Source organism: Triticum dicoccoides, chromosome 7B (genome assembly GCF_002162155.2).
Source record: "Triticum dicoccoides isolate Atlit2015 ecotype Zavitan chromosome 7B, WEW_v2.0, whole genome shotgun sequence".
NCBI classification, from domain to species: Eukaryota; Viridiplantae; Streptophyta; class Magnoliopsida; order Poales; family Poaceae; genus Triticum; species Triticum dicoccoides.
This window is the reverse complement of record NC_041393.1, coordinates 535,656,858-535,672,948: the sequence shown is the minus strand read 5'-3', so window position 1 is coordinate 535,672,948 and position 16,091 is coordinate 535,656,858. Positions and strand designations below refer to the sequence as shown.

Below are 16,091 nucleotides of genomic sequence, written 5' to 3'. Positions count from 1 at the left end.
GCAATGAAAGATACTAAAAATGGCGAAAAGGTAGGAAAATAATGAATGTTAAAATGTGACAAAATATCCATAACATTCTGGAAATCTACTAAAAATATCGGATTTAAAATTGGAGAATTTCATACAATTTAAGAAAAATAATCTTTAGGACATATCTTGAACAACTAGGGAATTTGAGTAAACTTTGGAATATTTTGTAAGCATTCATTTAACTTGCCATATTTTTCTTTCATTAATGTTCCTGAACTATTTTTGAGTTTTCTTGAATTTCTAGTAGCCGATTCTTGCTAAGGTAGATTGGCAGTCAACTGACCCCCACACAACCACTGTCTAGCCGTGACTCTATACCGAGTCGTCCACGTTGTTGCAGCGCGGTGCCGTCGGAGTTGGACACACCCCGGGCTCACCCTCAGCACTTAGGTCCCTCCTGACACCTTTTTTTAGAGAGGAGGCATATTGCCGGGCTTTAGCACGCTGAAGCCCTTACAAGCACAAATCCATGTTCAAAGAGGTTCACTGAAAAAAGAGAAAACAAGTAGAAAGGTTCGATACAGACCCATAGGGCCGAGGCACTAGGCCAAACAACTAACGAAGAATGGTGGTGCGGCCGATGAAGCGTAGAGAAGCGCGGCCCTGACGACAGAGGCCCTCAGCCACCCTGCTGATCCTCATGGTTCCTGTCCCGCCATAACTGGGAGGCAAGCGCGCGGAATTTCTCTAGCACTACCACGATGGTTGAAGCATCCTCCGCCTTGCTCAGGGGTTTCCATAGCTGCATAAAAATAATCATTTTATAGATAATATCAGCAGGATGTTTAATGAATTTGCCTTCAATTACAACTTTGTTGCGAGCGTGCCATAAGGCCCAAGCCATCGCCGCAAAGACAAACCAAGTAATCCTATGTGGGTGCCCAGACAATCAAGCAACTAAGGTATGGAAGGCTCCGAATGAATTGGGAGCCCAATTGCAATTAGTGGTATCGCGGATAGAGCCCCACAGGAGCTGTGCCAGGCTGCACTTGAAAAAGATGTGATTGGAATCTTCGGCCACACCGCACAAGGGACACCGCCCGTCCCCTGGCCCGTGTCGTTTCTGAACCTGGGCACCTGTAGGAAGCCTATCACGAACCAACTGCCATAGGAAGATTTTAATCTTAGTAGGGATATGTGCCCTCCAAATGTCCATTGCTTGGAATGGAACCGCTCCGTTGTGTAGGGCCCGGTATAAGGATTCAGTCGAGAACTGACCCGATGGTTCTAGTTTCCGCTGGAATGAGTCCGGCTCCGCATTTGGGGTAATAGAATGTAGCAGTGCCACCAACTGGTCCCACTCCTCTCTTTCCACGGCCCCGATGGAGCGACGGAACTGACGGGCCCATTGGCCATTCCTCCAAATCTCGTTGACTAACGCGTTCGGCGCAGTTGTTATAGCAAACAACTGGGGGAAGGCCATAGCAAGCGGCTCTGGACCAAGCCACACATCTAACCAAAAGACGGTGGAGTGCCCGTTGCCGATCCGATGAATCGCTCCCAGGCGAAGGAGGTTCCTGACCTTAACAATCGCCTTCCAGAATGATGAGCCGTTTCTTCCTGTTGCGGTAGACAGCATGGCTTGTTGTAGATATTTGTGTCTGATGATGTGTAACCAAAGGCCACCTTGGCTAGTAAGTATTTTCCAAGCCCATTTTGCCATTAAACACCAATTCATGTGTTTAGTATTTATAATGCCCAGGCCCCCAACCTCTTTAGGTGCACATATAGTACTCCAGTGTACCATATGATATTTTTGTTTCCCGAGTTCTTTGCCCCAAAAGAACCGGGATCGCACCATATCCATTTTCTCGTGAATGCAATCTTGCAAAAGAAAGAGTCCCATGATGAACATTGGCAGACTAGAGAGGCATGAGTTGATCAACGTGGTTTTGCCCCCAAGAGATTGGTACTTGCCAATCCAAGGCTCCACCCGCCCAGCCACTCGCTCAGTAAGAAAGAGGAAGTCCTCAATGGTGAGACGATGTTTTTTGGTAAGAGGCATGCCCAAGTATTTGATGGGTAGGGTGCCTAGTTTGTAGTTCATGATGTGCGCTGTCCTAAGGCGATGTTCCAGGTCCCCTTTGGTAACAAAAGCCTCGCTTTTGTCATAGTTGATCTTCAGGCCCGACATGGATTCGAAGCGCATGAGCAGAAATTGGAGGTTCACCAAACTAACTGGGTCATTCTTGATTATGATAAGCGTGTCATCGGCGTACTACAAATGGATGATTCCGCCTTCCATAAGGTTGGTAAAGATTCCTTGTATGTGACCAGCCTTCCTAGCTCCCTCTAGGATGACAGGAAGCGCCTCGACCACAATGTTAAAAAGCAACGGAGATATGGGATCTCCTTGCCTGACCCCTCGCATGTTCCGGAAGAACGGCCTCGGTTCGCCGTTGATGTTAATAGAGGTTTGACCGTCTCGCACCATCTGCATAACCCAGCTCACCCATAGTGGCGAGAAACCCTTTAACCTCATGACCTCTTCCAGGAAGTCCCAATTAACCCGGTCATATGCTTTCTCAATGTCTAGCTTCAGAATCAGTAAATCTTCCTTCTCTTGGGCGGCCGTGTGAAGGATTTCGTGAAGAACTGAAATTCCCTCAAGGATACTCCAACCTCAGATAAAGGCCGACTGGCTCTGGCTGATGACCCGATGTGCCACCGGGGACAGTCGGGTGGCAAAACCCTTGACCATAAGGCGGAAACCCATGTTTATTAGGGCAATGGATCTAAACTTCTTAATAAACTCCGCCCATGGAGTCTTAGGGAGCAGCGTGATGATCGCGTAGTTTAGTCGCTTTATGTCGATTCTACCTCTTGTGAAATCATTTACCAACTCAAACATCTGCCACCCCACAAGTGGCCAGAATTTCTTGTAGAACGTAACCGGAAACCCATCTGGCCCCGGAGCCGTATTTGTGCGAGTGGCTGCAAGGGCAGCTTCCAACCTCCACCATGGAGAAGGGGGCCGTTAGCCACGCGTTCTCTTCCTCCGACACCTTGCCACCGTCTGCCCCTGCAGTCACGGCAAGGGTGGTACCACCCCGCTCGCCCGAAGCCAACAACTCTTGATAGAAGGCATAAATATGTTGTGAGAGTGATGCGGGGTCTGAGATTACATTGTGGCCGTCTCGGGGCATCGAGATTTGGGATTTCCTGCTCCTACCGTTTGCCACAGCTTGGTAATATGTCGTATTCAGGTCTCCTTTGAGGATCCAATTCTGTGATCCCCGCTGTCTCCAATAGATCTCCTCACAGGTTGTGATGAATAGCAAGTCGCTTTCTAATGAATATCTCATTTCCCAATCTGCTTCAGATAAACCAGGACCGTTAGCCAGGGTGTCTAGTTCTTGGATTGCGGTTAGCAGACTTGTTTTCCGAGACCTCAGAGATGCCCCAACATTGGCGCCCCACCTACGCAGATGTTGACGCAGCTTCCGAATACAATGCTGCCATCTATCCTTTGAATCTGCCAATGGACCGTAACAGTGGGGAGGCCGGCAACTCGCCTGCTGCCAGCACTCCCGCACGGTCATAGCAAAGCCCGGATGCTCCAACCATTGAAGCTCAAAATGAAATTGCGAATGTCTAATGGGCCTGGCCTCGCCGGAATCAAACAAAAGCGGGCAGTGGTCAGACCCGAGGGGAGTCATAGCATTCAGAGAGCAAGTTGGGAATTTGTGCTCCCATTCTGGAGAGACAAACACCCGATCCAACACACACCGAGTTAGGTCAGATTGCTTGTTCGTCCATGTGAAGCTAACCTCCGCTCTGACTACCTCAAGTAACTCTAAATCCACAATCCAATTATTGAACGTGTCGAGGAGGTGGAGGTTAACAAGGTGGTGGTTCTTGTTTTTGTCTTGAAGGGACCGCATCAAGTTGAAATCACCCCGACCACAACGGGATGCACCGCCCTAGACACTCTATCATGAATTTCCACCAAGAAATTGATGGATTTATTATGATCGGCCGGACCGTAAACTATTATGAGTTTCCACGGGAACCGGTTATTCTTCTGCATCAGTTCCGCACTAACGAAATGTTGTCCGGCTGTGATCCGGAAAATGTCAAACGTGTCAATCTTATGGCCAAGGAGGATACCACAGGAATGCCCTTGAGCGGGCAGCCAAGACCACTTAAATGCGTCACCCCCGACGCTATGCAGCTCCCCGTCAGAGAAGGGACCCTTAATGGTCTCTTGGATGCCTATGAAGTCCAACTTCTCCGACCGCATGGCTTCGGCCAGTTGACGCCTCCTGTCAAGTTGACCGAAGCCGCGTAAATTACATATGATGCCTTTCATAAGATCAGAGGGGAACGGGTCCCCGCCCCATCAATTGCACTTTCATCGCGCGTGGCAGAGGCACTCCTGCCTCCATGACGGCCGCGGCCCCTACCACAGCCACGGCCACGCCCACGCCCCAGGCCGTGGCAACCCCGCGAGCATGGGGAGGATCTGCCCCCTCTAGCCCGATCTCCCCAGCCGGCTGGGCACCGTCAGCCACCCATTACGCCTTGGCCTTAGCCTCCGCAGCACGAGTTCGCTGCAGCTCGCAAAGAGCCTCGCGGTTGGCAAGGTCGGCCTGGACCAACTGTTGGGCCTTAATGGCCGAAATCTGTTCCAATGGCGGCACCATCTCTGGCCAGAAACTGATATGACTATCTTTTGCCACTTTTAGAAGGTGTGATCATTTGGTAGCAGCGAGCAGTTTAAATGAGGACATAGAACGAATGATGGGTTTAGAGATGATACCTCCCAGGTCCTTTGAGATCTTGAGTGTCATTGCCCGCTCCATCATCGGGGTGGTGACATGCGCCCTCGAGCTTTGTCGCTGAGCCGCCAGAGGCGAGGCCAACCCCACGCCTGACTGTTCCTCCTCCACCATGCACTGAAATGCTGCCACGCAGTCCTCCACAGGCATCAGGTTGTCAGAGAACTCCTCCTCTTGGGTCATCACAGGGATAGCATCATCCACAACCGCGTCCATGTCTAGAATCTTCTTGGTAGATCCGAGGTCCGAGAACTTGGAACAAGCAGAGGTCGCCTCCACATCACTACCCTTTGGTCCAGTTGCCGGAGAGTGTTCGTCGGTCACGGCCGAGCCAGCAGCCACACCTAATGTGTTTGGTTGTGGCGGTGAATCGGGAGAGCTGTCCTTGTCAGACTCAGGCTGCGCCGGGGACGGAGGGCGGGAGAAGGCACGAGAAACCTTCAGCAAGATCTCTTCGAAGAGTGGTGGACGTGAACTGGACAATAAGACCACTACTTCTACTTCTATATTCCGCGTTATGTTTGGTTCACTGTGTTATGTTTGGTGAATAACTTTGTTGAATTTGAGGTTGTGGATTGATGAACTACGTAATAATTATAAGTGCTAATTGTGTTTTATTTGTTTCGGATTTGTTTGACGTGAGTTTTACACCCCCTTTGTCTCATAATATAGAACATTATTAAATTTAATATACTCATATATTTAGACCATTGCATATGCACATGAGTTTTGACGTCTGCTGCGAAAGCAATCTTTCTACCTGTGCCTTTTCCCTTCTCACCTAAAATTGGATTTATAGGTAACCATGTTTGTCTTCTGTTCGAATGTCCAAGAGTTTAAGCAGCTGCACCCGCCACCAAAAAAAAGAAAAAGAAAAAAAAAAGGAAGCCGCGTGGTGGCCAATTAACAAACGCAACATAACGGGTCGCCTGCGTGCGGGTGCATCCGTATCGATTGAACCTACACCAGTTGACCATCCGACTCGTGTCGCGTGCGCTCCAGATCGCATCTCTACCTACCCATGCACTTTCCAGGCAGCGTACGTACGTAAGCGCGCGGAGTTAATTGCACGAAAGTATCACAATTGGGACATTACATGCTGATTGGTATCAACTTTAATAATTTTGGCATGTCAGTATCAAGTCTAGGGCTAGCCGTTGCAGAACGGTCTAAACTCTATGTAAACACGTATTGACACTGAAACTGATAGCTGGGGCTCGCAAGTCAGGCGCTGATGTGGCATGTTCTTTCACAGAAAAACCCCTTGCTTTATATGGAATCGCGCAACACCCTTGCTTGCAAAAAATACTACTTTGAATACAATTTTCTTCCCGGAAAGACAAACGCGCGTAGCAGGCCGCGCCAGGATTCGAACCTGCGACGCGCTACATTTCGCGCGCGAGCGCTGAGCCGTAGACCACTACGCCCATCGACTGACTCTGACAAAATATGGTATTCTTTTCTAACTGAACCTTTAGTCACGTCTTGGTCTTTGTAGCTGTGGACCGTTTGTTTTTAATGTGTTTTTTCCGGATTTCTTTTATCCTCCATTACGTATTATTTATTCAGATAATTGTATATTGATTTTTAAAATATTTTAACGAAAATGTTAATCATATATTTATACAATAATGTTCAGTGTGTATTTACAAACAATATCACATAATATAAAAAAAATTAATATATATATATATATATATATATATATATATATATACTTTACCATATTAAAAAATACATGGTATAATTAAAAAAGGTCATTGTATATTAGAAAAATGTTCAATGTATATAACAAAACTGTTCATCATATATTATACAATAATGTTTGGTGTGTATTTATAAAAATATCGCATAATATAAAAGGTTCAATATATATTAGAAACACTTCATTGTATATTTTTAAGAACTTAATTTTATAATTAAAAAAGATCATTGTATATTAAGAAATGTTCAATGTATATCATAAAATTGTTCATCATATATTATACAGTAATTTTTAGTGTGTATGTATACAGTACTCCCTCTGTAAACAAATATAAGAGTGTTTAGATCACCAAAATAGTGATCTAAACGCTCTTATATTTCTTTACGGAGGGAGTAATATTCAGTGCGTAATTATACAGTAATGTTCAGTGTGTATTTTCAAAAATATCACATAATACAAGAAAAGTTCAGTATATATTTGAAAACCTTCATCGTATATTAAGAAATGTTTGCCGTATATAACAAAACATCTCATCGTATATTATACAATAATAACGTCCAGTTCGTATTTTAAAAAAATCTGACATCATAATTTTTTTCTAAATTAAACAAGAGAAACCCGAAGAATACCCAAGAGCTGGAAAAAACATACACGGACAAAAAGGTGCCAGCCTGATTTTTGACGCCAGCTTTCAAGAGACGTATTGGTCTGCTAGTGCGCGCCGAACCTCGCGCGTCCCAGGTTCGAATTCTGGCCAGGCTTGTAACGCCTGTTTACTTTTTCGCGGGAGGTAAACATACTAGCCTAATTTTTGCATATAAGGGCTTATACGTGATTCCATACAAAGCCAGGTCTTTTTTTGCAAAAGAACATGACACGCAGCACCTGACTTGCGGGTTCCAGCTGTCAGTTTCAGCGTCAGTACGTGTTTAAATAGAGTTTAGACCGTTCTGCAACGTCTAGCTTCAGACTTGGTATTGACAAGCCATAATTATCAAATTTGATACCAATCGGCATGTAATGCCTCAATTGTGATACTTCTATACAATTAACTCAAGCGCGCGCGACCAGGACGCAGGACTCGTCCAACGGCCACACAGCCACGCCGCTTCCCACTTCCCGCGTCCACCTAATCACCTCATCTATATATACCCCGCACCAAGGACGAACTCCATTCACCAAACCAAAGCAACAAAGCTACTAGCTAACTTACTACTCCTACTAGCTCTTCTCTACTCGTTGCTCTCCGGCAGCAAAGCGAGGTAGCTCCACTTCATTAAGCCAGGCCTCACACCTCCTTTGTTCCTACAAAAATGGGCAGCTTGGACACCAACCCAATGTCCTTCTCCGCCTTGCCCAACGACAGGGCCGCGTTCGAGCCACTCAACCCCGAAGATGTCCGCGAATACCTCCACAAGGCCGTCGACTTCATCTCCGACTACTACACCAACGTCGAGTCCATGCCCGTTCTCCCTAACGTGAAGCCGCCTGCAAGACGAGCTCAGCGCGTCCCCGCCAACCTACTCCGCGCCATTTGATGTCACCATGAAGGAGCTCAGGACCTCCGTCGTCCCCGGCATGACGCACTGGGCTAGCCCAAACTTCTTCGCCTTCTTCCCTTCCACGAACAGCGCCGCTGCCATCGCCGGCGACCTCATCGCCTCTGCCATGAACACCGTCGGATTCACGTGGCAGGCCTCGCCTACAGCCACCGAGATGGAGGTTCCCGCTCTCGACTGGCTTGCGCAGCTTCTGCGCCTACCCACTACCTTCATGAACTACACCAGCAATGGTCGTGGCACTGGCGGTGGCGTCATCCTTGGCACAACGAGTGAGGCAATGCTTGTTACGCTAGTCGCCGCTCGTGATGCAGCGCTGCGCCGAACCGGCTCCGTCGGCGTGTCCGACATCCCACGCTTGACTGTGTATGCTGATGAAGCTATGTACCTAGGGTAGGGTCATGGACCTGTCCAAACTACCCCACCCAAGGACATCTCTAGAAGAAACCATCTGTCAGTCGACCTAGAGGTGTTCCACTCGACTAACTTGAGGACACTCGACCATGAAGATAACCACTCGACCATGAAGCTAACCACTCGACGACCAGGAGATCTAGAGTCACTATGCATGCAACGGTCTATCATTAAGTAGCCTTTATGGTCTCCATAGCACTTTATGTGGGCGTTACCAGTAACCCCCTGTCTTAATGTACTTTAAACCCTGCATAACTTAGGGCCGGAGGGGTCTGGCGAACTCTATATAAGCCACCCCCTTCTCAGTGTAAAGGGTTCGCACCCCTGTAACTCATACGCATATAATCCAATCGACCGCCTCCGGGCACCGAGACGTAGGGCTGTTACTTCCTCCGAGAAGGGCCTGAACTCGTAAAACTCTTGCGTGTACAACTACTCCATAGCTAGGATCTTGCCTCTCCCTTAGTACCCCCCTACACTACTGTCAGACATAGAACCACGACAGTTGGCGCCCACCGTGGAGCAGGTGTCTTAGCGACTTATTGGAGAAGTTGCAATTTTTCCGATCTTCTTCATCATGGTTTCAGGCGGAGTTTTGGCCGAGGGCCGCGAGATCCGTCTCGGCGCGCTCACGTTCGTCGCCGACGACTCTGCTTGGCTTCAAGAGGCTCCACTCGACATCGACGCGCTCCCAGTCCGCGGGGCGACGCACTTTCGCGCGTGCGTCCGTGGCGTCCTCCTGCGGCAACCGTCGACCCAGTATCGGTCGGTCGTTGTGTCATCCTCCCTCCCTGCTTCCCGTCGGCGCAAGCGCTCCGGTCGGTCGAGGCTTCAGCGGTGGGTGAGGCACGCAGTGGCCCGCCAGTCGGCCACCTCCCAAGTCGCAGCAATCGAGCCCGACGAATCTCTCTACGGCCTGTTCGACCTGTCGACTGGCTCCGCAGAGACTGCATCCGAGTGCGACAGCAGTGATCCAGCGGCGGAGGTTCTGATGGTCGATGGACCACGCGGTCCTCCCGGTTTTCCCGGCGCCGAAGGAGGCGACGGTGGAGGCGATCCGTCACACGACCATGAAGAGTACCTTCCCGAGCCCCTCAATTCGCTGCAAAGCGAAGAACTTCGCCGCCGGAACATGGATGCACTTCACACTCCTATCGTTGGAGAAACCCCTGAGGCTCGCACCTTAGAGGACGCGCGCTTGGCCAACTTGGCTGAGCGCACTCGACTGGAGAACCTTCAGCGAGTACTCGACGAGCATGCGCGGCAACGGGTTCCAGACTCCAGTCGACGTCAGCTCTTTCCACCACCAACTCAGGTATATCGAACTTCGATTCAGAATTTAGCGGCTGCAGCCCGTATAGCAGAATCAATTCAGCCTTCCCAGTCAGAGGCTGGCAGAGGCTTGATGCAGATCAGAGATTTGCTCCGGGCAGCAGGAGATCAAAATTCAGCTGTATCACAGTCGCGGAACATGATTCACAGCAGATCCGTGGCTGCGAATACGGTCCAGTCGGCTCATAGCCCCAGATCACCCCTGAGGCATGAGGGGCGTGGAGACCGGCACGATCAGTACAAGAACCGTGAGCAGTATGATCACCGATTCGATCGCGATGATCGACGTCGAGTGCCCACCCCTCCCCCAAGGGATGGATCCTACGCACCTCGACAGCAGGATGATAGACGCCAGCACAGTGGTGGGAGAAGGATTCCAGTCGACCCCAGGGAACCAGGCTTTGATGAGAGGTCCATCATCGTTCAAGGTCTGGTTGACCGGAACAGAGCTCAAAGAGAGGGTCACGACAGAGATGTACCCACCAGCAGCCGAGTGCATGTCTCAGGATCAGAGTGTTTCAGCAGAGCCATCCGGGCCGCAGTGATTCCCCCCAACTTCAGGTTGGCGACTGGAGTCAGTAAGTTCAATGGTGAGTCTAAGCCTGATACTTGGCTTGAAGACTACCGAGTGGCTGTCTAGATCGGCGGCGAAAATGACGAGGTGGCCATGAAACATCTGCCTCTTATGTTGGAGGGATCAGCTAGAGCATGGCTGAATCAGTTGACACCCAATAGCATTTACGCGTGGGGAGATCTTTCCCGAGTGTTTGTCAGAATGTTTGAAGGAACATGCAAGCGACCAGCAGGACTGACAGAGTTGCAATCTTGTGTGCAGAAGTCGATTGAGACTTTGAGAGATTACATCCAGAGATGGATCACATTACATCACACGGTAGAGAATGTATCTGATCACCAGGCAGTCTGCGTCTTCAAGGAAGGCGTTAAGTACAGAGAGCTAAGCCTGAAATCCGGCCGAACCGGAGACATGTCTCTGAGTCGAATGATGGAGATAGCCACCAAATATGCTAATGGTGAGAAAGAGGATCGGCTCCGAAGTGGCAAGCACAAGTCAGTCGCCCAGGAAACCGGAGGAGGGAACTCCAGTCAGAAGCAAAAGCGGAAAGCCGAGCTAGCTGCTCCTAGAGAAGCCTTGGCCGTGAAGAAAGTGAAGGATAAAGAGGGAAATGACGTGATGGATTTGTCGTGTCACATCCACACGAAGAAAGATGAAGAGGGTAATTTCGTTTACCCGAAGCATACCAGTCGACAGTGTCGACTCCTGATACAGCAGTTCCAGGGGAAATAGTCCAAGGATAAGGAAAAGGAGTCGGACAAAGTTGAGGACAAGGGAGATAGTGACGAGGAATATCCTCAGGTCAATTCCACTCTGGTGATTTTTGCTGACGTTGAAAGCAAAAGTCGACTGAAAGTTATAAACTGAAAGGTGAATATGGTTGCTCCGGCGACACCCAATTATCTGAAGTGGTCTCAGACGGCCATCACATTCGACCAGTCTGATCACCCGACGCACATAGCCACCCCTGGGAGGCAAGCTCTGGTGGCCGACCCAGTCGTCGAAGGTACTCGACTGACGAAAGTGTTGATGGATGGCGGCAGTAGTTTGAATATACTGTACGCAGAGACACTGAAAGGGATGGGCATTCCGATGTCCATACTCAGCAGAAGCAACATGAGTTTCTATGGAGTCATTCCTGGCAAGAAGGCCGTGTCACTCGGCCAGATTGCTCTCGATGTGGTTTTTGGTGATTCCAAAAACTTCCGCAAAGAAAAGTTGACATTTGAGGTTGTGGATTTTCAAAGTGCCTATCACGCCATTTTAGGCAGGCCAGCTTATGCACGTTTTATGGCTCGACCATGTTACGTGTACCTCAAATTGAAGATGCCTGGCCCCAAAGGCGTGATCACTGTTACTGGTAATCGCAAGAAGGCGGAAGAGTGCTTTGAGAAAGGCTCAAAGATCGCCGATGCTCAGATGATAGCAGAAGAGTGGCAGGAACACCAGAGAAATGCAGACCCGAGTGATTTGTTACGAGCCAAGAAGCCCGCTACGGAATCAGCGTTTCAGTCGTCCGGTGAGACAAAGCCAGTTCACATCCACCCGACCGACCCCAACGCTGCTCCGACTAACATCTCCACAACACTCGACCCCAAATAGGAAGAAGCGCTCATCCAGTTCCTCCGTGAGAACTGGGACATCTTTGCATGGAAATCTTCTGACATGCTAGGTGTACCCAGGGGGCTGGTTGAGCACCGTATACGAGTCGATTCAAAGGCAAAACCTATCAAGGAACATCTGCGACGGTCTGCCGTCCAGAAAAGGAAGGCTATTGGCGAAGAGGTGGCTAGGCTCTTAGTAGCAGAGTTTATCCGAGAGATTTACCACTCCGAGTGGCTCGCCTGTGTTGTCATGGTCCCCAAGAAGGACAAGTCACTTCACATGTGCATTGACTTTAAACATATCAATCGGGCCTGCCCGAAAGACCATTTTCCTCTCCCCCGCATCGACCAAATAGTCAACTCGACTGCGGGATGTGAGCGACTGTCTTTCTTAGACGCCTATTCCGGGTACCATCAGATCCGTCTGTATGGACCTGATGAGATCAAAACAGCTTTTATGACCCCCATTCGGGTGCTTCTGTTATGTCACTATGCCATTTGGCCTCAAGAATGCCGGAGCCACGTTCATGAGGATGATTCAGAAGTGTTTACTCACTCAAATCAGTCGGAATGTGGAAGCATACTTGGATGATATTGTGGTCAAGTCACGGAAAGGTTCCGACCTGCTGACTGACCTCGCTGAAACATTTGCCAACCTCAGGAGGTATGATATCAAGCTTAATCCATCAAAGTGCACATTCGGAGTTCCTGGCAGAAAATTGCTCGGTTTTCTCGTTTCCGAACGAGGAATCGACGCAAATCCAGAGAGAGTGGGCACTATACTCCGAATGAAAAGACCTGTGCGTGTGCACGATGTTCAGAAGCTTACTAGTTGCTTGGCCGCTTTAAGTCGATTCATCTCTCGTCTCGGTGAAAAGGCATTGCCTCTTTATCGACTGATGAAGAAGTTAGACAAGTTCGAGTGGACTCCTGAAGCTGATGCAGCGTTTGAAGAGCTAAAAGCCCTGCTTTCCACCCAGCCGGTGCTTGCTGCCCCGATCAGCAAAGAGCCTTTGCCGCTTTACATTGCAGCCACAGGACAAGTCGTCAGTACAGTACTTACGGTCGAGCGGGAAGAAGAAGGGAAAACCTTCAAAGTTCAGCGCCCAATATATTACATTTCTGAAGTCCTGACCCCATCGAAGCAAAGATACCCTCATTATCAGAAGTTTGTATATGGGATTTATATGACCACGAAGAAAGTTGCTCACTATTTCTCTGACCATACCATTACAGTCGTCAGCGACGCCCCATTATCATAGATTCTATACAACAGAGATGCAACTGGTCGAGTGGCAAAATGGGCGATTGAACTCCTTCCCTTGGATATCAGATTTGAGGCAAAGAAATCTATCAAGTCCCAAGCAATAGCAGATTTCCTCGCCGAGTGGACTGAAGAGCAATTGCTGACTCAAGTTCACTCGGAGCACTAGACCATGTTCTTTGATGGCTCTAAGATGCTGAATGGTTCCGGTGCTGGGGTAGTGTTGGTTTCTCCCCGAGGAGATAAGCTCAGATATGTACTCCCGATTCACTTTGATTCCTCCAACAATGAAGCAGAATACGAGGCACTTTTGTATGGGTTGCATATGGCCATTTCACTCGGCGTTCATTGCCTCATGGTCTACGACGACTCGGATTTGGTGGTTAACCAAGTGATGAAGGAGTGGGACGTCAGAAGCCCAGCTATGACTGGTTACTGCAACGCAGTAAGAAAGCTGGAGAAGAAATTCGAGGGGTTAGAGCTTCATCACATACCCCGACTGAAAAATCAAGCAGCTGATGACTTGGCGAAGATAGGTTCCAAGAGAGAAGCCATTCCCAGTGGCGTGTTTTTGGAGCATGTCCACGCGCCGTCAGTTTAAGAGGATCCTTTCACCGAAGAAGCCCCGCAGCCAAAAAGTGCCACGAATCCGACTGAAGTTGAGGTCCCAGCCGTGGTCGACCTAATCATGGAAGTTCTGGTTATCACTCCCAACTGGACAGTGCCTTACATCGCATATATCCTAAGGAAAGAGCTCCCAGAGAATGAAGAAGAGGCTCGACAGACCGTTCGTCGATCGAAGGCCTTTACTGTCATGAAGGGACAGTTGTACAGAGAAAGCGCGACTGGAGCCAACCAGAAATGCATAACGCCAGAAGAGGGTCGAATAATTCTCAACGACATCCACTCAGGGACCTGTGGTCATCATGCATCCTCTCAGACTATCGTGACTAAAGCATACCGAGCGGGTTTTTACTGGCCTGGAGCAAATGAAATGGCGAAAGAGATAGTCGACAAGTGTGAAGGATGTCAGTTCTACTCCAATATGTCACACAAGCCCGCCTCAGCCTTGAAGACCATTCCAATTGCCTGGCCTTTCGCTGTTTGGGGGTTAGATATGGTTGGGCCACTGAGAACTGGCAGGAGCGGCTTCACCCATGTACTGGTGGCAGTCGACAAGTTCAGCAAGTGGATCGAAGCCAAGCCTATTAAAAATCTTGATGCTGGCACTGCCATCAGCTTCATCAGAGAATTGATATTCAGATATGGAGTTCCGCATAGCATCATCACCGATAATGGGTCAAACTTTGATTCCGACCAATTCAAAGCCTTCTGCGCTTCTCAAGGCACACGAGTCGACTATGCTTCAGTCGCCCACCCCTAGTCGAACGGGCAAGCAGAAAGAGCAAACGGCCTAATTCTCAAAGGACTGAAACCCCGGTTGATGCGTGATCTCAAGCACGCAGCAGGCGCGTGGGTCGACGAACTTCCGTCAGTTCTTTGGGGGTTGAGGACTACTCCAAATCGGTCGACTTGGAGAACTCCATTCTTTCTGGTCTATGGGGCTGAAGCGGTTCTACTAAGTGACCTGCTCCACAATGCACCGCGAGTCGAGCTCTACTCTGAAGTCGAAGCAGAGCAAGCCCGACAGGACGCAGTCGACCTTCTGGAAGAAGAAAGACAGATGGCCATGATCCGATCGACCATCTATCAGCAAGACTTGTGTCGATTCTACGCCAGAAACGTGAAGAGTCGAGCCTTCCAAGAAGGAGACTTGGTCCTCCGAGTGGACCAGCAGAAGCCACACAAACTGGCCCCTACTTGGGAAGGCCCCTTCATCGTCACCAAAGTTCTCCACAACGGAGCATACCATCTTTACAACGTCGATCGCCAGATTGACGAGCCACGAGCTTGGAATGCGGATATGCTCCGCCCCTTTTACACTTAAGTACTCACTCGGATGAGATGTAATAAAAGTACTCCTGTAGTTTATCTATCAAAGACAAAAGTGTTATAATTTTCCCATTAATTGTTGCTGCTTTTGCTTATGTAAGAAATCCCCCAGTGGGTGGCTTAGCTGCGAATCCATTTCACCTAAGTTTGTAAAAAAAATCCTGTCGAGTGACGAGCAAGCCTCTCACTCGGAGACTTAGCTGCGAATCCGTTTCGCCTAAGTGTTTGAAAAGCTGTCGAGTGACGAGCAAGCCTCTCACTCGGAGACTTAGCTGCGAATCCATTTCGCCTAAGTGTTTGAAAACCTGTCGAGTGACGAGCAAGCCTCTCACTCGGAGACTTAGCTGCGAATCCATTTCGCCGAAGTGTTTGAAAACCTACCGAGTGAAGAGAAAACCTCTCACTCGGAGACTTAGCTGCGAATCCGTTTCGCCTAAGTGTTTGAAATCCTACCGAGTGGAGAACAAACCTCCCACTCGGGGCTTAGCTGCAGTCCAGTACTCGCCTAAGTGTTTGACATCCTATCGAGTGGAGAGCAAACCTCCCACTCGGGGGCTTAGCTGCAGTCCAGTACTTGCCTAAGTGTTTGAAATCCTACCGAGTGGAGAGCAAACCTCCCACTCGGGGGCTTAGCTGCAGTCCAGTACTCGCCTAAGTGTTTGAAATCCTACCGAGTGGAGAGCAAACCTCCCACTCGGGGGCTTAGCTCCAGTCCAGTACTCGCCTAAGTGTTTGAAATCCTACCGAGTGGAGAGCAAACCTCCCACTCGGGGGCTTAGCAGCAGTCCAGTACTCGCCTAAGTATGAAATTCATTCCGATCCGCAAGGACGACGAGGTGCAGGTCGACTGCTGCCTTCTCCTTCGAGTTACAACA

The 16,091-nt window shown here is 49.3% G+C and overlaps 1 protein-coding gene and 1 pseudogene across 1 annotated transcript; one reads left to right on the top strand and one right to left on the bottom strand.

Annotated features, from left to right (window-relative positions):
* Positions 1–668: 668 nt before the first annotated feature.
* LOC119339080 lies at positions 669–6,241 on the bottom strand. Its single transcript, XM_037611251.1, has 3 exons — positions 6,201–6,241; positions 4,793–5,286; positions 669–772 (listed from the first exon to the last, which is right to left on the bottom strand). The coding sequence occupies exons 1-3, from the start codon at positions 6,239–6,241 to the stop codon at positions 669–671; spliced, it is 639 nt and encodes a 212-aa protein (XP_037467148.1).
* Positions 6,242–7,829: 1,588 nt separating this feature from the next.
* The window catches only part of LOC119335646, a 14,782-nt pseudogene continuing 6,520 nt past the window's right edge, over positions 7,830–16,091 (top strand).

Bases quoted from the DNA above. Each gene is read 5' to 3' on its own strand.
- LOC119339080 (XM_037611251.1), bottom strand. From the start codon at position 6,241: ATGGGCGTAGTGGTCTACGGCTCAGCGCTCGCGCGCGAAAT. The intron at 5,287-6,200 runs GTAGCGCGTCGC...CTTATTGTCCAG, and splicing joins TCAGCGCTCGCGCGCGAAAT to TTCACGTCCACCACTCTTCG. The intron at 773-4,792 runs GTATCATCTCTA...ATTTTTATGCAG, and splicing joins GATCTCAAAGGACCTGGGAG to CTATGGAAACCCCTGAGCAA.